Raw genomic sequence first — 18,250 nt, 5'->3', positions numbered from 1 at the left:
ATCATTGACATTGACGGATTTATTTTATTTTTATCCAATGTCGAATGAATTTCGAATGTCGATTTTATAAAATCTGTGAATATTGTGAAATGTGGCGGTGTGGTGTTGAGTGCTCTGGTTTAATTAATATTTAAAGTTATAGGCGTAATTCTTCAATTGCTAAATTAATACTTTAACCAGTTAAAGTCTTTTTCATAGCTGTTTCTGTTAGTTTGCGCTAACTGAGCCCGCTTCTGCCCTACAGTCTACGTGTTTTTGCGGTTTACTTCCTTTGTGTCCATTGTTATTGAATATTAAAAGTAAATTTTAAGGATGCCTATATTATTCAGTGTAGTTTCCAGAGGCACAGTTGTTCTGGCTAAATATGCTACTTGTGCTGGAAATTTTACTGAAGTTACAGAACAAATATTATCCAAAATTCCTCCACACGATGACAAACTTACGTACTCTCACGGGAACTATCTGTTTCACTACATTGCAGAGAATAAATTAGTTTATTTTTGCATTACTGATGATGTGAGTATACATATTAATTCTTGTTTCAGCTTCAGTGGTCCTATTAAAGCTTTATTAATATGTATCATATTTTATTTTAGAAATTTCAAAGGTCGAGGGCTTTCCTCTTTCTAAATGAAATTAAAAGAAGATTTACAACGGTATTTGGGGATACAGCCCAAACCGCCATTCCGTATGCTATGAATAGTGAATTTGCAAGAGTACTGGCCACAGAAATGAAACATTACAGTGAATCTAAAGACTTGGAGACAATATCAAGAGTCCATGGTGAATTAGATGAATTAAAAAACATCATGGTAAAAAACATTGGTGAGTAAACTATTAAGTTGTGTTGTGTTTAATATATACTAGTACAATTCTACAGTAAAGTAAAACTGGGTGTATTTCAATGAGCCAGATGCTGTACCTTATACACATGCATATGCCATTTTATATTATTTGCATAGTATTTACTTATAGCAAAATAATATACTAATATAATCTAATTGGCCAAAAAATTTAATGAAGACCATATTTCACAATACTATACTAAATTACCTAATAAAATTATATTTATAAATGTTTTTTTAACTTGAAGTAATAATCTATTTTGTGATATATGTTTAATTTACTATTTGTTTTCCGTATTATACTGTTTTTATTTATGACCCCTTATCTCTTTTTATCATTATGATTTGTGTACACTATCAATACCTCAATATGTCAATGATCTATACATAGTTAATTATGTATTTAATGATTCACTATAGTACGCACTGTTTATAAATGATAACATATAAATAAATGCTTTGAAAATTCATTGTACACATTATGTTGGTGTGCATATTTTGTTTCTTACCATGTTTAATATTTACTGTGTTTGCTTAATTAAAAGAAAGGAAAACGTTGTTTAAAATCAGTAACTAAACTATGTTCAATATAATGTCAAAATCAATATGACAATTATTTTTGTGATTGCTTTTTTAACAAATAGAGAATAGTGTATTAATAATAGTTTGTGTATTTAATGTTATTTCATTGTTTAATCCTGTCATTTCCAATTATTATTGGATGGTCCAAGGTTTTGGCCCCACATGCATAAAATCAATGCTTTCTGATATATAGATAATTCATTGTAAGTTATTATGTTAACAACAATATTATTATTGAAATGATGGCATTGATTTTCTCGCATATATCATGTAGAAACATCAAAATTATTCCTGCTTAACTAACCATGACTGTTTCTGCCTTTTATTATGTCATCAATTTTCATATGATTAACTCTCAATGTAAAGTTTAATAAGATCTTAATTATATATCGATTACATTCAATTTGTAATTTTGCAAACATAAGACATATATTTGTACTAAGTATATTCAAACACTTAATTCTAAGTGACTCTTGCTTCTTGTTCCCAAATTAAAAAAAAAACTGGACCATAAACAATGTGTTTTAACATATCTCAAATTTCATATTGTACAATGTTTCATTACCAGCTTCAGATCAAACTTTTATTAAAGTTGCATACTTTTTTTACCCCGTTTTTATAGAAGAAGAAAAATTAACCAATTGCAAATGGTTACTGGCGGCTAGAAAGTTGTTTACAATCAGTAATTTTTACATTCTAACCAGGCCGCAATTAGTATTTTTCCTGGCTTTGTGGCGGTTTAGTATTTAGTTTTATAGGTAGGTTTCTGAAACACAAAAGGAAGGCTATTTATTGTGCTCTACTTATTTAACCTACTACTGCTAATTGAGTTCATTAGTACAAAGTCTTGTAATTTCCTTAATCTGGATAAAACCTAAGGTTTAGTCATAATAATCCAATAGCTGCTTGACTTGTATTCTTTTAAAATTGTACATATGTGGTAATTTGGCCAAAATGGAAATATTATTTTAAAGATTATACAGCTATGTATTATTACAATTGTACGAATGTTTCAATTGTTATTTAAATTTAAATAAAAAATTAATTACAGATAGCATGGCGATGCGAGGTGAAAAATTGGAACTACTTCTAAATAAGGCAGATAATTTGGCAACAAATGTAAGTAAATGTGAAAATAAATTCAGTCACTATTAAATATCTTATTAATTTGTGCAGTCTAATTAATTAGAATGTGACTCTTAAAACCCTGGTTGACAAATTGGTTTATCTTTGTATGCACAATAAAATTTTCTCGTTCGCAAACGAAATTAGATATATATGTATGGTGATCTTTAATATATGTATATTTAAAAAAAAGGTTTATGTCTTTTCCTAACCACTTTTTCAGTGCCGTTTAGATTTAAAATTATAGAAAGTATTACCGACTCCGTTGTTTAGTGGTTAACACATGACATGCTACCAGGAGTTTTTCGATTAGATTCCCGATAAAACAATAATTTAATAGAATATTATTATGATCTTAGAGTGTTACTAATTAAATGGATGTAAAAATGTGCCCCATTTACTTGTTGCGATGCAACAAGATCGACTACTTGCGTGACTTTACGCACACTAACGTTAATATAATGTCCAAAGTATTATGAAAATATTCTAAAACACTTTTTAATTAAAATAAAATAAAGGTCAATACTACGTTGTTATTTATTTACAGAATATTCATCATATTCGATATCGAGTATTTTTTCTTTTTATCAATTGTATTTATTATTCACATAATACAAGGAAGTTAGTTATGTATTTGTTTAATAATTACGTTCCCATGTGACGTCAATATAAAACCGTGGTTTCAAAAACGTGTTCTCAAAAGCCTTACGGCCAAGTAACAGCTGTTCTATTTAAATAATATACAACTTCGCTTACTATAGGAAAATTTCCGACACGTTGCAATTATTACTGATGTTTTGGATAGAACAGAGATTAAAGTAATAATAATAATAATAATATTTATTCATTGCACGAATATGGTACAAAATGTCAAGGTGGTACAATTGTCAGTCGTTCGCATATTCTGCCACACACAGTGGCGCGCAAATTTATCTTAGTTTAGATTTTACATTATTAGTCAGATTCATATCAATTAAGTCAATTATCATACATAATTAAATTTATATAAATTACCATGTCTCACACAAATAATCGTTTATTGAGTACGTTTTTTCTAAAAGTAATGCCTAAGTAATGAATAAGGACTGATTTGGTTAGCCTAACCGATAGTGCAAAAAAAGTTTTGCTAATCATGCCATAGAAATAATTTATTTTTTAAACACCATTCCTTGATTTAAACTATTTTTATTTGTTTTATACCATCGCAATTTCAAGGTAATTGATCTCTGCGCGTGAAAGTGGATATTTCGCACATTCGCATACAATATAAATAAAATAAATTACTACATAACAATCAGTTTCGTTTGTATATATATATATATATATTTATATTGATCCTGTGTAATCTCGATTTAATTATATGCATTATTTTGAATAACTAAATATAACTACTCTTAGCTGGAATCATATTGCCGTATTATTATTTAATGCCGGCTAAAATGTTTACATCGTTTAAAAATAGGATTACTGTAGCTGTTGTAAAAATTATATTTTCCTGTTATGTCAATTCTAGATAACCTGATTGCTATAACGATCTAGTAAGGTTTCACTTCTTACGGAATTGTTCCCATTTTTACACATACAGAAGTTTCATACGACGTGCTTAGTCGTGAAATATTATTTGTTCATAGGTAACTTTCAACACTTATGACCAAAAAATAATGCCGTTAAAAACATTTACTGCCAGTTCTGAAATCACGGGCATAATTTTTTTTAGAATAGTGGGCAAATGCCAGAGAACTCGGGCTTTGCCGACCTTTTAAGAATTGGTACGCTCTTAAGACGACGAGAAGAACTGGCGATGGAACTGGCTTAGTCAATACTTTTCTTATAAAATTTGTTAGCTTTTTGTATGTGCAATTAATTATTAGTGTCTGTGAACTGTCGATATTATGCAAGATACGAATGTCTTGTGGTTTCAATTTCCCAACAATTATTATACTTGAAACTAGAGTATATGTTGCCGACTTAAGATGTTTTTGTTTCTCTATATATTACGGCATAGAGTTACGGTTAGAATAACTTTATTTATCATATGAATTAAAAAATTCGCTTACTGAGAAAAACATTACAAGACTAAATAATTATTACTAGAACGCACAGAAGGTACCTATACAAAAATTCACAAAACAAATACAGTAACAAAAATGCAGGTAGACACAACAAACTCGAAACCGTCAACCAAGCAAAAACATAGGTTTAGGGAGTTAAAGTATTATTAGGGATTTAGAGTTAATAGTTATTATTAGTTGGTCAAGTGGCGTGCGGCTTTCATACTTGAGATCATAGGTTCGATCCCCAGCTGGGCACCAATGGACTTTCTTTCTATGTGTGCATTTAACCTTCGCTCAAAAGGTAAAGGAAAACATCGTGAGAAAACCGAACCCAATAGTCTACGGCGTATGTCAGGCACAGGAGGATCACCTACTTATTAAATTGACTGTTCATGAAACAAATACATAAAACTGAGATCTAGCCCTAAAAAATTTGCATCGCCCCTGATTTATTTATATATTACGGCTCTTAAAACGATGTAATTATTAGTAGTCTTAGCAAACACGTCACAATTATGTTTTGTATTAATAATAAAATATTTCTTTCCAGTCGGTGTCGTATAGAACTTCAGCGAGAACCCTGCAGCGTTCACTGTTTTGGAAGAATGTTAAAATGTATGTCATCATGGCTGTTATATTTGGGTTCGGCATTTACTTGATCGGCGCCATGGCTTGTGGAGGTTTGGCTTGGCAGACCTGCGTTGGTTAGGCGATATTTTCTACATACAATTCGTAGATTTACTCGATAATAATTATTACTGACAATAAGCGAATCTCCTTGTCCATTTGACATTGTCAAAATGAAGACAACACTTTTTTACCGGATTGAAGCTATGTATGGTGACTGAATATAAAAGGTGTTGAATGTCAAAAAAGTATCACAGCTGTAGAAAAAGTTGTATTATCTGTATTTATTTCCCCGGAGTTGGTATCGACTAAAAGATGAAGGGTTTCTGCAGAAATTGCTCACAGTGCCCTCTATTTTCGCGCATTCACCACGCACGCTGTAAAGCACGCGAAACGTCGGATAAATTTATAATTAGGTTAAATAATACATAGCTTCAATCCGGTAAAAAAAGTGTTTACTTTAAATGTGTAAAAGGTATGGTAAAGACAATACTATTGTCAAAATTACATTATTTGGCAGCTCGGTGTAGATAGTATGAATTGTCTATTTTAAAATATATGAAGTGTTACAACTCAATTACAAGTTTATTGTGCATAACTAAAATACAGTAAAACGGAAGAATTATATGCTATATACATTTGCATTACCGATACTTTACGAAAAAATAAACAATTATTTTTAGCTGTTAATGAATATTTGAAACGCAATAATTGGAGTGAGTATTATTTCAGTTGTAAATGGACTTTAAACACATCGGAATAAAAACATCTAACAGTTTTTCTATATAAACAGTATTTTACCAGCTTCAAGTATTAATTGATCGAGTAAATATACGAATGTTTATTATAACTCTTATAAAAAGACAGTTATTTTTACTTTTTTAATATCAAATCAAATCAAAATTTATTTATTCAGTTTAGATGCGACTTAAGGCATGCTTATGAATGTCAAAAACGTTTACAAATTTCGCAAAAGAGCAAAACTACGCAATAGTCTTTCGTTTCTTTCTGTCAAATTATGTTTATCCCACGATGGAAAGAGACGGTTAAGTTAAAACAGTGCAATTGATTTAATTTCAGTAAATTCAATCGGATATATGTTATCGAATTGGCATTTTGAATATAATGAACCGGTTTCGTTAATTAAATCGGATGTTATGTTCAAGGACAGAATATGATGTATTTTAAAACAAACACAAGACCAGAGAATGTAGACAAATTAATTTGTGAGCATTTTTATTGTTAAGAGATATTTGTCTTTGGATTGCTAGTAATATACGTAAATAATTAAAGTATATAAACACGAATACATATAGTTTTTCTGCAATCAGAGATTTTTGTTTTAACTTGAGCGCATCATCGAGTTAAAATTTTTCGATTTAAATATATTTAAATTAACATCTTTAAAAAAAATGTTAATTTAAACATATTTAAATAATCGTTTAAGAATGTTCAAGTAGTTCTTTAGCCATTTCAACGCGGTTACCATGACAGCACAAGACTGATGCATGCTTTAAATGTTTGTGCCTTGTAAAGGTCACACTATTATAATTTACGAGAAAACTTGACAATATGCGCCAGGGTTACTCCATAGTATTTTCCTTCGACATTTTGCCGTGGAGAAAATAAATGGAATTCGTGAAACCACAATTTTGTAATAGGTACAAAAGATTGTCCTCTAACCTTGAGATTTTTTTATTAAGAGATACTTGATAACAAAAATTTTCGTCTATGTTTCAACAATGTCTTTATATTTTATTATCTTATTCTTAACTACTATCTCTTTAGAAAATTCTCCGAACTAATATAAAAACGTAAACGTATAACGAAAATGTATAAATAATATGACTAGAATTTTTGATTTTGCCGAAAAAAAAATCCTTTAATAATAATCGACAGCGCGACATTTGATATCAGCACTTATGTAGTCATGGTAACTCTGGACCAAAAGTGTTTTAAAACATGCTTTGTTTTGTCATTGTTAGTGTGGACTGTATTATTATTATCAGTCTTCATCATCATCATCATCATGTCTTTGGATACAGTTGGCGAACCATAATATTCGTAGTTCTTAAACATGGTCGATAAAACATTTCGAGTTCCAGAATTTAAATACTCCTAGCGAACCACATCGTCACCATATTTCTGCTAAAAGTTCTAGGTGACAATATTAGAATCATTAAATTAAATTTGAATGTTTGTGTACATCCGTTATTTAAAAAAAATGTTGCTTAAAATATTTTTTTAATTGTATTTGCACGTATCAGAATATAATCTATGTACAGAAAGGTCACATTTTAATATGTATAATAATGCAGATTTTATGATTGTTATTTATTTGTATAATATTAAATAATACAATTATAATGACATCGTTTTTGTGTAACTAAGCATCTACTCAAAGTTCTATCAAAAATGACGTTTGAGTGTATTTAGACGAGTAGTTATTAATTCATCATTAAACAAAAATATTAATTAATGCATACTGGATAATCTATCTACGGTCTTATTCACAAAGGCTTCAAATAGTTTGTATTGTCACGGTTATTTACTTTGAATTTAGCATAACGGTGTTGGTATACAGACGCTAAATTAAGTGTTGCGCATGGCAACTATGACAGTTGACATTGATTGACGTTCGGTCAGATGTTCTGTGTATAACTTTAAAAATCTGCACAGATAAACATAGCGAACCTTCACTTTTTGCTTTTGAAAGTAAATTTACAAAGACAACTTAAATGATGTGATATGAGAAGCGTTACTTTTTGAAGCGCGCTGGTGAAAAGGATCGCGATTATTTCCTATAGTATTATTGTAATATGAATTTATTCACCTGCTTTCAGATGTTGCGTTTTTATCATTAATTAAATTGTGTATGTGAGTGTAAATGTAAATTACCTAAAAATTTCGTTTGTGCCTTAATTTTTAATTTGTTTTCTAACCTGCCTTTAATTAGCATTAACTACACTTATAAATAAAATGTTACTTTATCCATTATTTACAAGTGAAATTAAAGCTATCTTACATAGGAGAGGATTTTAAAACCAAGCGAGGTTATATCTAGTGTAATCATTATTATTGTAAAAAGCATAATCAAAGCAATAAAGTATATGTAAACTTCATCCAATTATAAAGACTTTTGAGTATTGTGATATAATGTTTATATTTAAGTAAAACATTTGTTTATTGATTGAGGAACTATGTTATAAATTTGTAGATTATTATAATTGATCGTTTTATTTAATAACCGTTAATATCCCAAAACCTTTGCTTTAAATTCAAAATAAAATCCAACATCCATTTTTAAGTACTAAATTAAGCATTAATTCTGATAATCGCTATAATTCCTGATGATCTCTAAAATTCATCTAATACAATTATAACATAAACTCTGGATTACTTATCACTACAAATACGAAATGAGTCTGAAAAGTTCTGAAAGGATACAGACGTGTTCCAAAATCAAGTATTTCATTCAAGTTCATCGGAAGCAATAGCGACGGTATTCTACCCCAGGCCGCTCACTTCCGGGTAGCGTCAGATTGATCCCGGTGGCTAGGGAGTTAGGGTGCGCCCCTCCCTTCTCGGTCACTTCCCGGCACTCGCGCGCCGTCCTTTGCCGCGAGAGGGCGTTTGCTGTGCTCCGAGTGTTAACCACGTGTATATTTTCCGTGTCAATACGCCGACGCGATGCGTGCCTAGAATAGCAACCGGCCTATTCGTGTGTAAACGAATGTTTGTATCGCATTATTGTTGTTCCCTAGGGATCAGTGACGGACTATGGATGCATGATTTAATTATTTCTCTTTTACATATTTAATAGAACTTTCTCTACGTTTATTTAAAGTTAGCAGGTATTTAAAGATCAAACAAACGCGATTATGAATATGAATATTTTATTCATGATTCAACGACAGATCTTCCATAACAAATAGTTAATGTTGTCTGTGATACATATTAATTAATTGTTTGAATCACGCCGAATACCAAAATGATTGACGGCTTCGATTTTGGCTAGTAGCCTTCATACCTTCACCGATAAAATATTCCTATTCGACTTGTGACATTGAGGTAACTTGATAATATAAGAATACAATATAACATTGCATAGTTGGATACATTTTATTTAAAAAATATCCGTTGTAGTGCGTGATCGGGCCTGTTTAATGTCGCAGGAAGCGGTGTCGATTTTGGGGAAGGTTAAACCGGGAACTGTTACAGGTCATTGTTCCTTTTACGTCGAAACGTTAATTTTGTAACACAGATAAATTACTATTGTTTGATTAACTTTTATTTGTTTAACGCATCTAGTTGAACGCCTCAAACTTTAATTCAAATGAGCGCCATACAAGTTTGAGCTTAATATTTAAAATTAATTTATATTTAAACAGCTTAAAAATGGGTTAACGCTAACGAGATAATGACTGTTCTATTCGAATTTAAAATGGATTACAAAGAGGTGAGGAAACGGACTGTATAATAATGGATTTTGTTTGAATGGAAGTTGAATAGAAGTGACAAAGATGGATGATAGTTCGCCGGATCTGTCGCTCAAACTGCGACGGGGGTCAAGCGACTCAAGGGAGTCCTTCTACATGGACTTTGCTCAGGGGATCGACTCGGATATTGAGGAAGTGACAACTATTGAGAGGATAATTCCGGAGCACCCGGGCGGAAGGACTGAAGGCGATTCAGATACGCTCGCTACTCCATCTGGGCTTGAAGACAAGGATTTATCACAATGGTAAGTTAAATAATTAAATTAAACATATGTACCTATTTATTTAGCAAATAATCTTAAGTCATTAAGGGTCTGTTTCACAATGTCCGGATAAGTTCCAAATAAGCTATTTATTACTTATTGGTAGGATAAACACTACGACTTTTCTTCTCAACCGAAATTTCTTCGGAACATTTATCTCCGAATAATTTATGTGTTGCATAGCTATTTGGTACTTTATCCATACATTGTGAAACAGGCCCTAAATGTATACGTATGTAGTAACAATAATGTTAAACACAATATCTTAAAAAAAGTTTTTATAATGCCTAATTTTAGAAACGGGATTCTGCTTCACCGAAGTTAACAGACATTTTAAGAAGTAAACAGACAGTAATTTACGGAATAACAAATATTCCACTTCTCATTGAGAATAGTTTTGTTTCATAAGTGCTTAATGGATTTCGAAAAGTTTATTTTAAAACATTACGTTGACTTCCATTGTGAAAACTCGAACCCAATCGATCGCAGACAAATTGAGCGACGTGTTTGTTTGTACTTAATTAGTACCGCTTTACATATAGGATGCAGTCTATTCTAGGTTCGGTATGTTGATATGTAAAAAGATCTATACAAGACTGTATTAGGCTATCTAATATAGTCTTGTCCCTTGTCCAATTCTTTTTAACTTTATAGACTTACTCGACTAAAACTATTATTGTTTCATTCGAATCAATGATCACCTTGTAGAATGTCTGCCTCGGAGATTGTATGCCATGCTATCATCTTAAAATGATAGATTATTCCAGTGTTAATGTTTAGTATATGTGTATCATTTGTAATTTCTGATAGACACATTTTCTTCTCATTATATTTGGAATATCAAAATGTTTCCTTTAAAACGCGTTCTAAAGATTCATAACTCCGTGCGATCTAAATATGTCATAACAATCTGCAGTTGCATATAAAACGAAATGACGACTTCATTTCGCGAGATTTGCGAGATATGAATGTGAGGCACGTTGTTTATATTAAAGTATTTCTTAAAATTCGAAATACGCAGACTCTGTACTTATATTTAAAATATATAGTTATGTTCGTGAATTTCTTTATATTTGTGCTGTCGCCATAACAAAATCAAATTAGCGTAGATCTGTTATTAATAAATGGACTGGATAAACACTTTTTCGTTTTTGTATAAAAACTATACGGCTCAGATATAAAAAAATCTATCCCTGATTTTAGTTAAAATCATCTCATCGTTACATTTTTTATTTTAATGCGTGTAATTATATATACTAAAACGGTAATACTAGGTGCCATTATGGCCAATATAACCGCAACGCGCGGACCGCAATGTTTTATGTTATAACACTTTGATCGGCGCAAGAGCAGTGTCACTCAACCACTCGTTTGACAGGTCGCTCGGATAAGACTTTCTACGGAACTGTAGGTCAGATAACCTTATGGGGAATGGAACTTATTTAGGTTATCATTCACGTTTACGCTACTGTTAGGTCTGTCTAGTAAAATAATAGTAAACTTTTGCAATATACCTTTAAGAAGTCTTTCTTTTTCTTTAAGTGCCTCTCCATTACTGGAGGTTGGCCGTTAGTCTTTTGAAGCGTGTCGTGCGTTAACAGTCAATATGAAACTGCCATAAAAGTTATTTGCTTTGAAGTTGCTTAAATTTTAATATTTTATAAAAGGTAAATTGACTATCAATTACAAGTCAGCTTAACTTTTTTATCGACTTATTAATAACGTCCGTACTTTAAGTCAGTGATAACATTATGAAAGAAGACTAATTTATTAGTCAAAAACGGTGCAAGGGTTGCAGGTTTTAGTTTTCGTCTATGTGTACCGCATGATATCATAGTAGTGAGTAAAACACGTTTTGTTGTAATAATTAACTGCGTATCTAAATATGCGTAAAATTCTAGAATTTTGAATATCGACTTAATATGCTATACGTACTTTTAGACATAATAATTGTTCTGTTAATGATCATTTGGATTAAACATATTAATATTAACTTGATAATGTAATAATACATTAAAATAATGTGAAGATTGGTGATAAAATAAAAAAAGAATTGACTATGATGATATGATCAGATGATAATGTTACTAACATGTAACTACTATGTAAAACTCTTTTTATTATGAATGTGTGGCAGAATATGGGAAGTTTAGTTTGTACCACCATAATATTTTTTACCACAATCTTGCAAATAAATAAATGATAACTAACATTGAACCAATCGTTACCTCTTGATGATTCTGAGTACGACAGACAAGTTATAATTATTACTCGCCAATGTTACTATATAACATTAATCTACAATTACAAAAAAATAAATTAAAACTTTACAATCAACGCAAAACCTATAAAAAAGATCACACCCAAAATTAGCTTCATCGCTTAACGATTTGAGTCGTTAAGCCATGAAGCTATTTTCTACCTTTTATCCCAAGCCTGTAAAGGAACAATTATAGGAGCTGAAAAGTTAATTCTCAGGAATCAGAGTATGAATGACGCGAACTGTATAGATAACAATTATGACGTCACAGATTTCCAGGCTTTGATTTATTACGTATTCAAAGTTATACGGCCTCATTTATATTGATCTAGAGTTCAATGACCGGCAGAATAAAACATAATTTGCACTCATTGTTATGGAATGTTTAAAGTTTTAAAAGTGGACTTTGATGAAAAGCTACTTTTGAAATCGTACGTTGTATGAGAGGGTGGAATCACAAACAGTTTTCATTGTTATTGTTTTCAGAAACTCTACCTTGTTTTATCTCAGTTAGGTACTTTAAGATTTACTGCCAACATCACAACTTTAACGCGGTTGGTCGAGTATAATTTATCTTTAAACTTTTTATTTTTATTATTTAACAATCGCTTCATAATTTTAAGTACTGTTTGTTTAATTTTCATAGCGCTTTACTTTTTCTGTTCTTTCTTCTTTCTGACGTTTGCCCTGTAATACGGCTCCTCATCATTGCCATTTGATGATGGAATATAGCTTCTCCAAGGGACAGAAACTCCAGAGTATAATCTTATATTTGTGACCATTCTCTCTGAATAGACGATCTGTTTGTGCACTGGTCAACATAAAATTGTTCTCCATACATAACATCTATGTCACAAATTGAGCAATTGAGCCTTCTGGCAATGAGTGCCCATGGGCGGCGGCATTACGTAACATCACTCTACAACTTTTCTTGCCCTCTGATATAAAATACGAATTATGAAATTCTATGTATAAGAGTCTCGCAGGAGACGCCCTTGCGCGAGCCGCGGGAAACCCCCTCTTTCCGGCTGAGCTAAGCTCGCTAAACAGCCCGTGCTGAGCTGTAAAGGCCCTTAAGGCCAACAGCGAGATTCCTTTCCAAAAAAAAAAAAAACTATGTATAAGCAATAATCATATTAGTGTCTATACAAAATTTAATTGAAAAATACCGACTAGTAGTACAAATTGTTGTTGTCTATCATCCGTCGACACATTGTCACGACCTCACGATCTCACGAACATCTTGTGCGGTCTGCGTATTAATAACCAACGTATTATCTAATGAGTAATGTTTCATTAACGTTTGTAAGAAACGAATATCTCCACCTCTCAAAGTTTAATTATTTTTATACGTATTCTTGGATCCACTTAGGGCCTGTTTCACAATGTATGGATAAAGTGCCAAATAGCTATGCAACACATAAATTATTCGAAAGATAAAAGTTCCAAATAAGATACTTCGAATTGCATGACGTATAGCGCTATCTGACAGTCGTGAAACGCAAAAATACTGTTTATCATACCAATAAGTAACAAATAGCTTATTTGGAACTTATCCGGACATTGTAAAACAGGCCCTTAGAGTTCTCAACAACATGCTATAGGAAAGTTATTATAATTATAATACAGAAACACATTTAGGATAGCCTTTATTTACGTAAATTAAGAAAACGGGCAAATAAAAGCAATACAATACAGCGGAAGAAATCGTTTACATTGGAAATACGCAGTATTATATTTAACTTAAAATGCAATTATAAGTTAAAACTCTATTGACAATTTGATTATGTACCAAGTTGACGATAATTATATGGGCTCGAGTTCTCAAACATAATAATTAAATAAAAACAAAATCATAAATACTCCGAAATAATTCAAATAAAAAAATTCAACAAAGGTTTTTTAGACAGAAGCTATTTAATAAAATTATCTTGATATCAAATAAAGAAACTATATTGACATACTTTTTGTTCATCATTAATTAAATACTGAGTCATTTCACACTGTACCATACTAAGTCAAAACTAAAATTATATATTAACCTTCAATTCAATCAATTAATTATAGTTTGTATATTTTAGACACTGTTTAAATTTCTCAAAATTAATAAGAAATAAAAGAAAAATGTCTGCAATTATTATGATACAAAAAAACAAAAACAGGTCGGAACTGCATATCATTTAATTATGTGCAACAAACTAAATCTGAACATGTTACTGTACATATAAAATACTTTTTTATGTCTCTTGGTGATGTTTAATTTAAATGGTATGGTTATAAAGGAAGTGTTTATAGCTAACACGAGATTGTCAATCTAGTCACTTTTTATTGGTATTATGTAAATTACTGTCATAAAATCAAGTATGAGAACGTCAAACAGACACTCTGGGATGTAATTATCGTTGATCGTTAACACTACGATTGATAGGCAACTCGCAATTATTTTATGTAAATAAATGCACCAATTATATTGTTAAGTGAATGTTCCGTTAAAACATAAAGAGAATATATGGCAAATATTTGTTTGACTGATACTTAAAGTATAAGTAAGAAACTTAAAAAAAATACCAAATGCAAAAATACTTATATTTTAACGAAAAGTTTTTTCAGATAATACGATCAGTTAAAGGTCTCCTACCCTAAACAAGCGTTCAAGTAATGAAGTTCTGTTTGGTAATTGGTATCATTAATTGCGTTACATTCAAAACATGGCCGTATTTATGTCGTGTGAATATCGTGATTTTAGCGAAAACCCTCGCATCCAGCATTGCTTCCACTTTACTAATTTGCGCACTATTTGCAAAATGTTTCGCCATAAAAACTGTGTATCATCAACTAGAATATTCAAAGGCCGACGGCCAATTAAGTAAATTTAATTAAACACAATTTCGTGTTCACAGTTTAAATGTTCGAAAAATACAAATGGACGATTTATGGTCATCCAAATGCTTGTAATAAAGAGAAGGTAGCTTAAATGTCTTGAGACACCAGAGTCTTACGGCTATCGAATCTGTATAAATTAGATAGATATTTTTACTCTGTACAGTTACAAAAATTTCTTAGTATTCAATAAACCATATAAAAATACTCAAGACATGGCCTAAAGGTCTAGGTTTTTCGGTCTATACCAGGCCATAAACTCAAAAAAAAAACCGGTGCTGTAATGTTTTTAATTCGGTTTGAATTTTTTTTCATTTATTTAAAAAATATAGTTATATGGTAATTATTGAAAGTCACATTTCTCACAAAAATACGGTGTTACAGGATAATATTTCATAGACATAGGTAGGTTTAGCGGCTATTATTTTCACTACAATTATTCCGTCTGCTTCCACCGTTGATTAGAGCAGTCCCCTTCTGACTGTTTATAGCATGATTCGGAAACAGGAACACACATGAGTACGCTCACTTGAAGCGACATGCGACGCTAATTTCACGCCAGACGGCTTGGCAGCGTCCGTCCCCAACTTTTGACATCACACCAAGCATCAGAACATCGCTATATGATCATATGCGACTTCATTAGTAAGCAATGTTTGATTAAGACTAAGCTGGTAAATCTTCAAACATGTGCACATCTTAGTATGGTAGCTAAGCAAGATTCTCGGTCCTAAATTCTAGCGAGATTCGTATCTATTTACAATTTCAAGAATCACATAGGATTGTTAAAGGTTGTCGTAGGTTCGATCCCCGGCTGTGCACAAATGGAATTTCTTTGTGTGCCCATTAAACATTCACTGGAACGTTGAAGAAAAACATCGTGATAAAACCGTTTTGCTTTAGAGCGAAAAAGTCGATAGCGTGTGTCAGGCACAGGAGTCTAATCACCTACTTGCTTATGAAATTGACAAATGATCATGAAACAGATTTATTTATTTTATTTTTAATCTCTAAAGCTGCCAGAGCTTAAATCCAGTTGACGGAATTACCCCTCTTGATTTTTTCACGTTTTCCGTCAGACATTGATGATTAAGTAGTCTTAATATTGTGTTAACTTGCTCTCCTGCTGGTTTAATATCAAGCATATCATGCATATATACTTGAAATGTTACAGACCTGGCGTATATGCAGACGTTACATCGCTAAATTGCGATGCGTTTCCTGTCACAGCGTAGAGCATAATTAAAGTTGTCTTCAATTCAGTTTGACATTCCGAATTCGAATGTCCAATTATAATTTGAGCCAGTGAAAATGGAGGCCTCAAAGTCAGCTGTCTGTAACGTAACATGGATGGTGGGATTGCGAATTTTTATTTTGAATTTCCAATGAATATTGCCTTGTCAAATCTAATACGAAGGGTTTTGTATCACGCTTGATAAATTTATTGGATATTTGGGGTAAGGATAAACAGTGTAAGGCAATGTTTTTTATAAAACATTTGCTTCTCATATCATGTACTTTACATGTTCCTTATTTATTTCAATTATGTTTGCCTGGTAGATATCGCTAACGAAACGTCTAGATATAGTTGGTGTTTTTGTTATAAACTTAAAAAATACAGACCCAGTAAAACATGCTACAATTATTACAAAAACCCGTAAGATTTGCAACGTTATTATGAATAATTTATTAGCCTTTTAAGTACGAACTTTAAGTCGTTTTTGTGCTAAGTTTGAAGTGGCAATGCAGTAATGGCAGCAAGTAATTTTAATGAAAGGAAAGTAGGTTAACATTTTTAAAGCAAAATATTTCGTATGAGATTTATATTTACCCATCCTGATTTTTTTCCGCCTCGCTTCAATTCCATTGTCCTGAAGCAATGTTCGAAAGGATTCAGGGCATTCATAAAAGGCAACTATGTCAAAATATACAACGTATTTTTACGGTTAGAATAACTTTATTTCTCATAGGAATAATAAAAAAAAAAATTCGCTTACTGAGAAAAAAACATTACAAGAGACTAAATAATTATTACTAGAACGCACAGAAGGTACCTATACAAAAATTCAAAAACAAATACAATAACAAAAATGCAGGTAGACACAACAGACTCGAAACAAAAACATAGGTTTTTTAAACGTTTCTTTGTTAAAGCATTATTGCCAACTGTCAATATAAAAACGAGTTATTATAATATTTTATATTTACACAAATAAAAATTAGTTGTTTTAATGTCTTTTGTTGAAATCTATGGTGAACTTAGTAACTTTATTTTAAAACTAAGTGCAGTATAAAAGGGCTGTCAACATCTTAGCAGAAATTTTTTCATTAACATTAAAACCCATTAGCTATTGAATATTTTCTTCTCTCTTCCTTACCAGCCTCGTCTTTTTGAAGAAACTATTGTATTTAAGACAACAATTTTATAAATCAAACCTTATTTGTTATTTAATGATTCTTGCCTTTAATGATAATAAATCTGTACAACACCTGCTTCCGACAGGCATCTTTACAAAAACCTGTGTATAAAAACCCAGAGACAATAATAATCAGGGAAGACACTATCGCACATGTTTCTATTGGGCCGTTCTGGTATTTGCAGTAGTAGTTCGAGTTAGACTATACGTAAGATTTACTGCAATTAATACCCTCCCCCCTTATGTCAGCAAAAGTAAGCAGAGCTCTAAATAATAGAACATAAATTTTTTTTTTTTGAGGAAACCTCGAAAATGCATTTCAAGCATAGACGATGTGTGGGTAATATGTGTATAAAAGTAAATAGTGACTGTTGACGTAATCACCAAATAAGAACCTCCCCCCCATAGTACTTACATAATACTTGAACGGTAGATAATGAGATAGTTTTATATACCTCCGTACAACCATTAATTTATACAGTAGCAGATATGTCTCCGATTATAAGCTCATGATGAGCAATAATAGCAAACAAGAATTACTATAAAATATCTTCCTTTAAATCAAACTAGAAACCGAGGATTTCATTTAAAGGTATCAGAGAAGCCGGTTAAAACACATTAAATGGTCTTTCCTCGGATCCGAGTGGTGCCTTAGTAGCCGCCAACTCGTACTCGTCAAGTCGCCATTCATACATATT

The 18,250-nt window shown here is 31.5% G+C and overlaps 2 protein-coding genes across 2 annotated transcripts in view; both read left to right on the top strand.

Moving 5' to 3' along the window:
• The first annotated feature begins 38 nt into the window (after positions 1 to 38).
• Positions 39 to 6,115, top strand: LOC111001240 (vesicle-associated membrane protein 7). Its single transcript, XM_022271040.2, has 4 exons — positions 39 to 516; positions 597 to 825; positions 2,479 to 2,546; positions 5,157 to 6,115. Exons 1-4 carry the CDS (start codon positions 313 to 315, stop codon positions 5,313 to 5,315), a joined length of 660 nt encoding a protein of 219 aa, XP_022126732.2. The 5' UTR covers positions 39 to 312; the 3' UTR covers positions 5,316 to 6,115.
• A 2,734-nt stretch (positions 6,116 to 8,849) lies between these two features.
• The window catches only part of LOC111001250 (proton channel OtopLc), a 48,153-nt gene continuing 38,752 nt past the window's right edge, over positions 8,850 to 18,250 (top strand). Inside the window, exons 1-2 of the mRNA XM_022271065.2 lie at positions 8,850 to 8,968; positions 9,625 to 9,977. Of these exons, the coding sequence (XP_022126757.2) occupies positions 9,757 to 9,977 (221 nt within the window). The 5' untranslated portion in view covers positions 8,850 to 8,968; positions 9,625 to 9,756. The remainder of the gene's footprint in view (positions 8,969 to 9,624; positions 9,978 to 18,250) is intronic.

This window comes from Pieris rapae, chromosome 18 (genome assembly GCF_905147795.1).
Source record: "Pieris rapae chromosome 18, ilPieRapa1.1, whole genome shotgun sequence".
Classification (NCBI taxonomy): domain Eukaryota; kingdom Metazoa; phylum Arthropoda; class Insecta; order Lepidoptera; family Pieridae; genus Pieris; species Pieris rapae.
The sequence above is the reverse complement of the archived record's forward strand: the minus strand, read 5'-3'. Positions and strand labels throughout refer to the sequence as shown.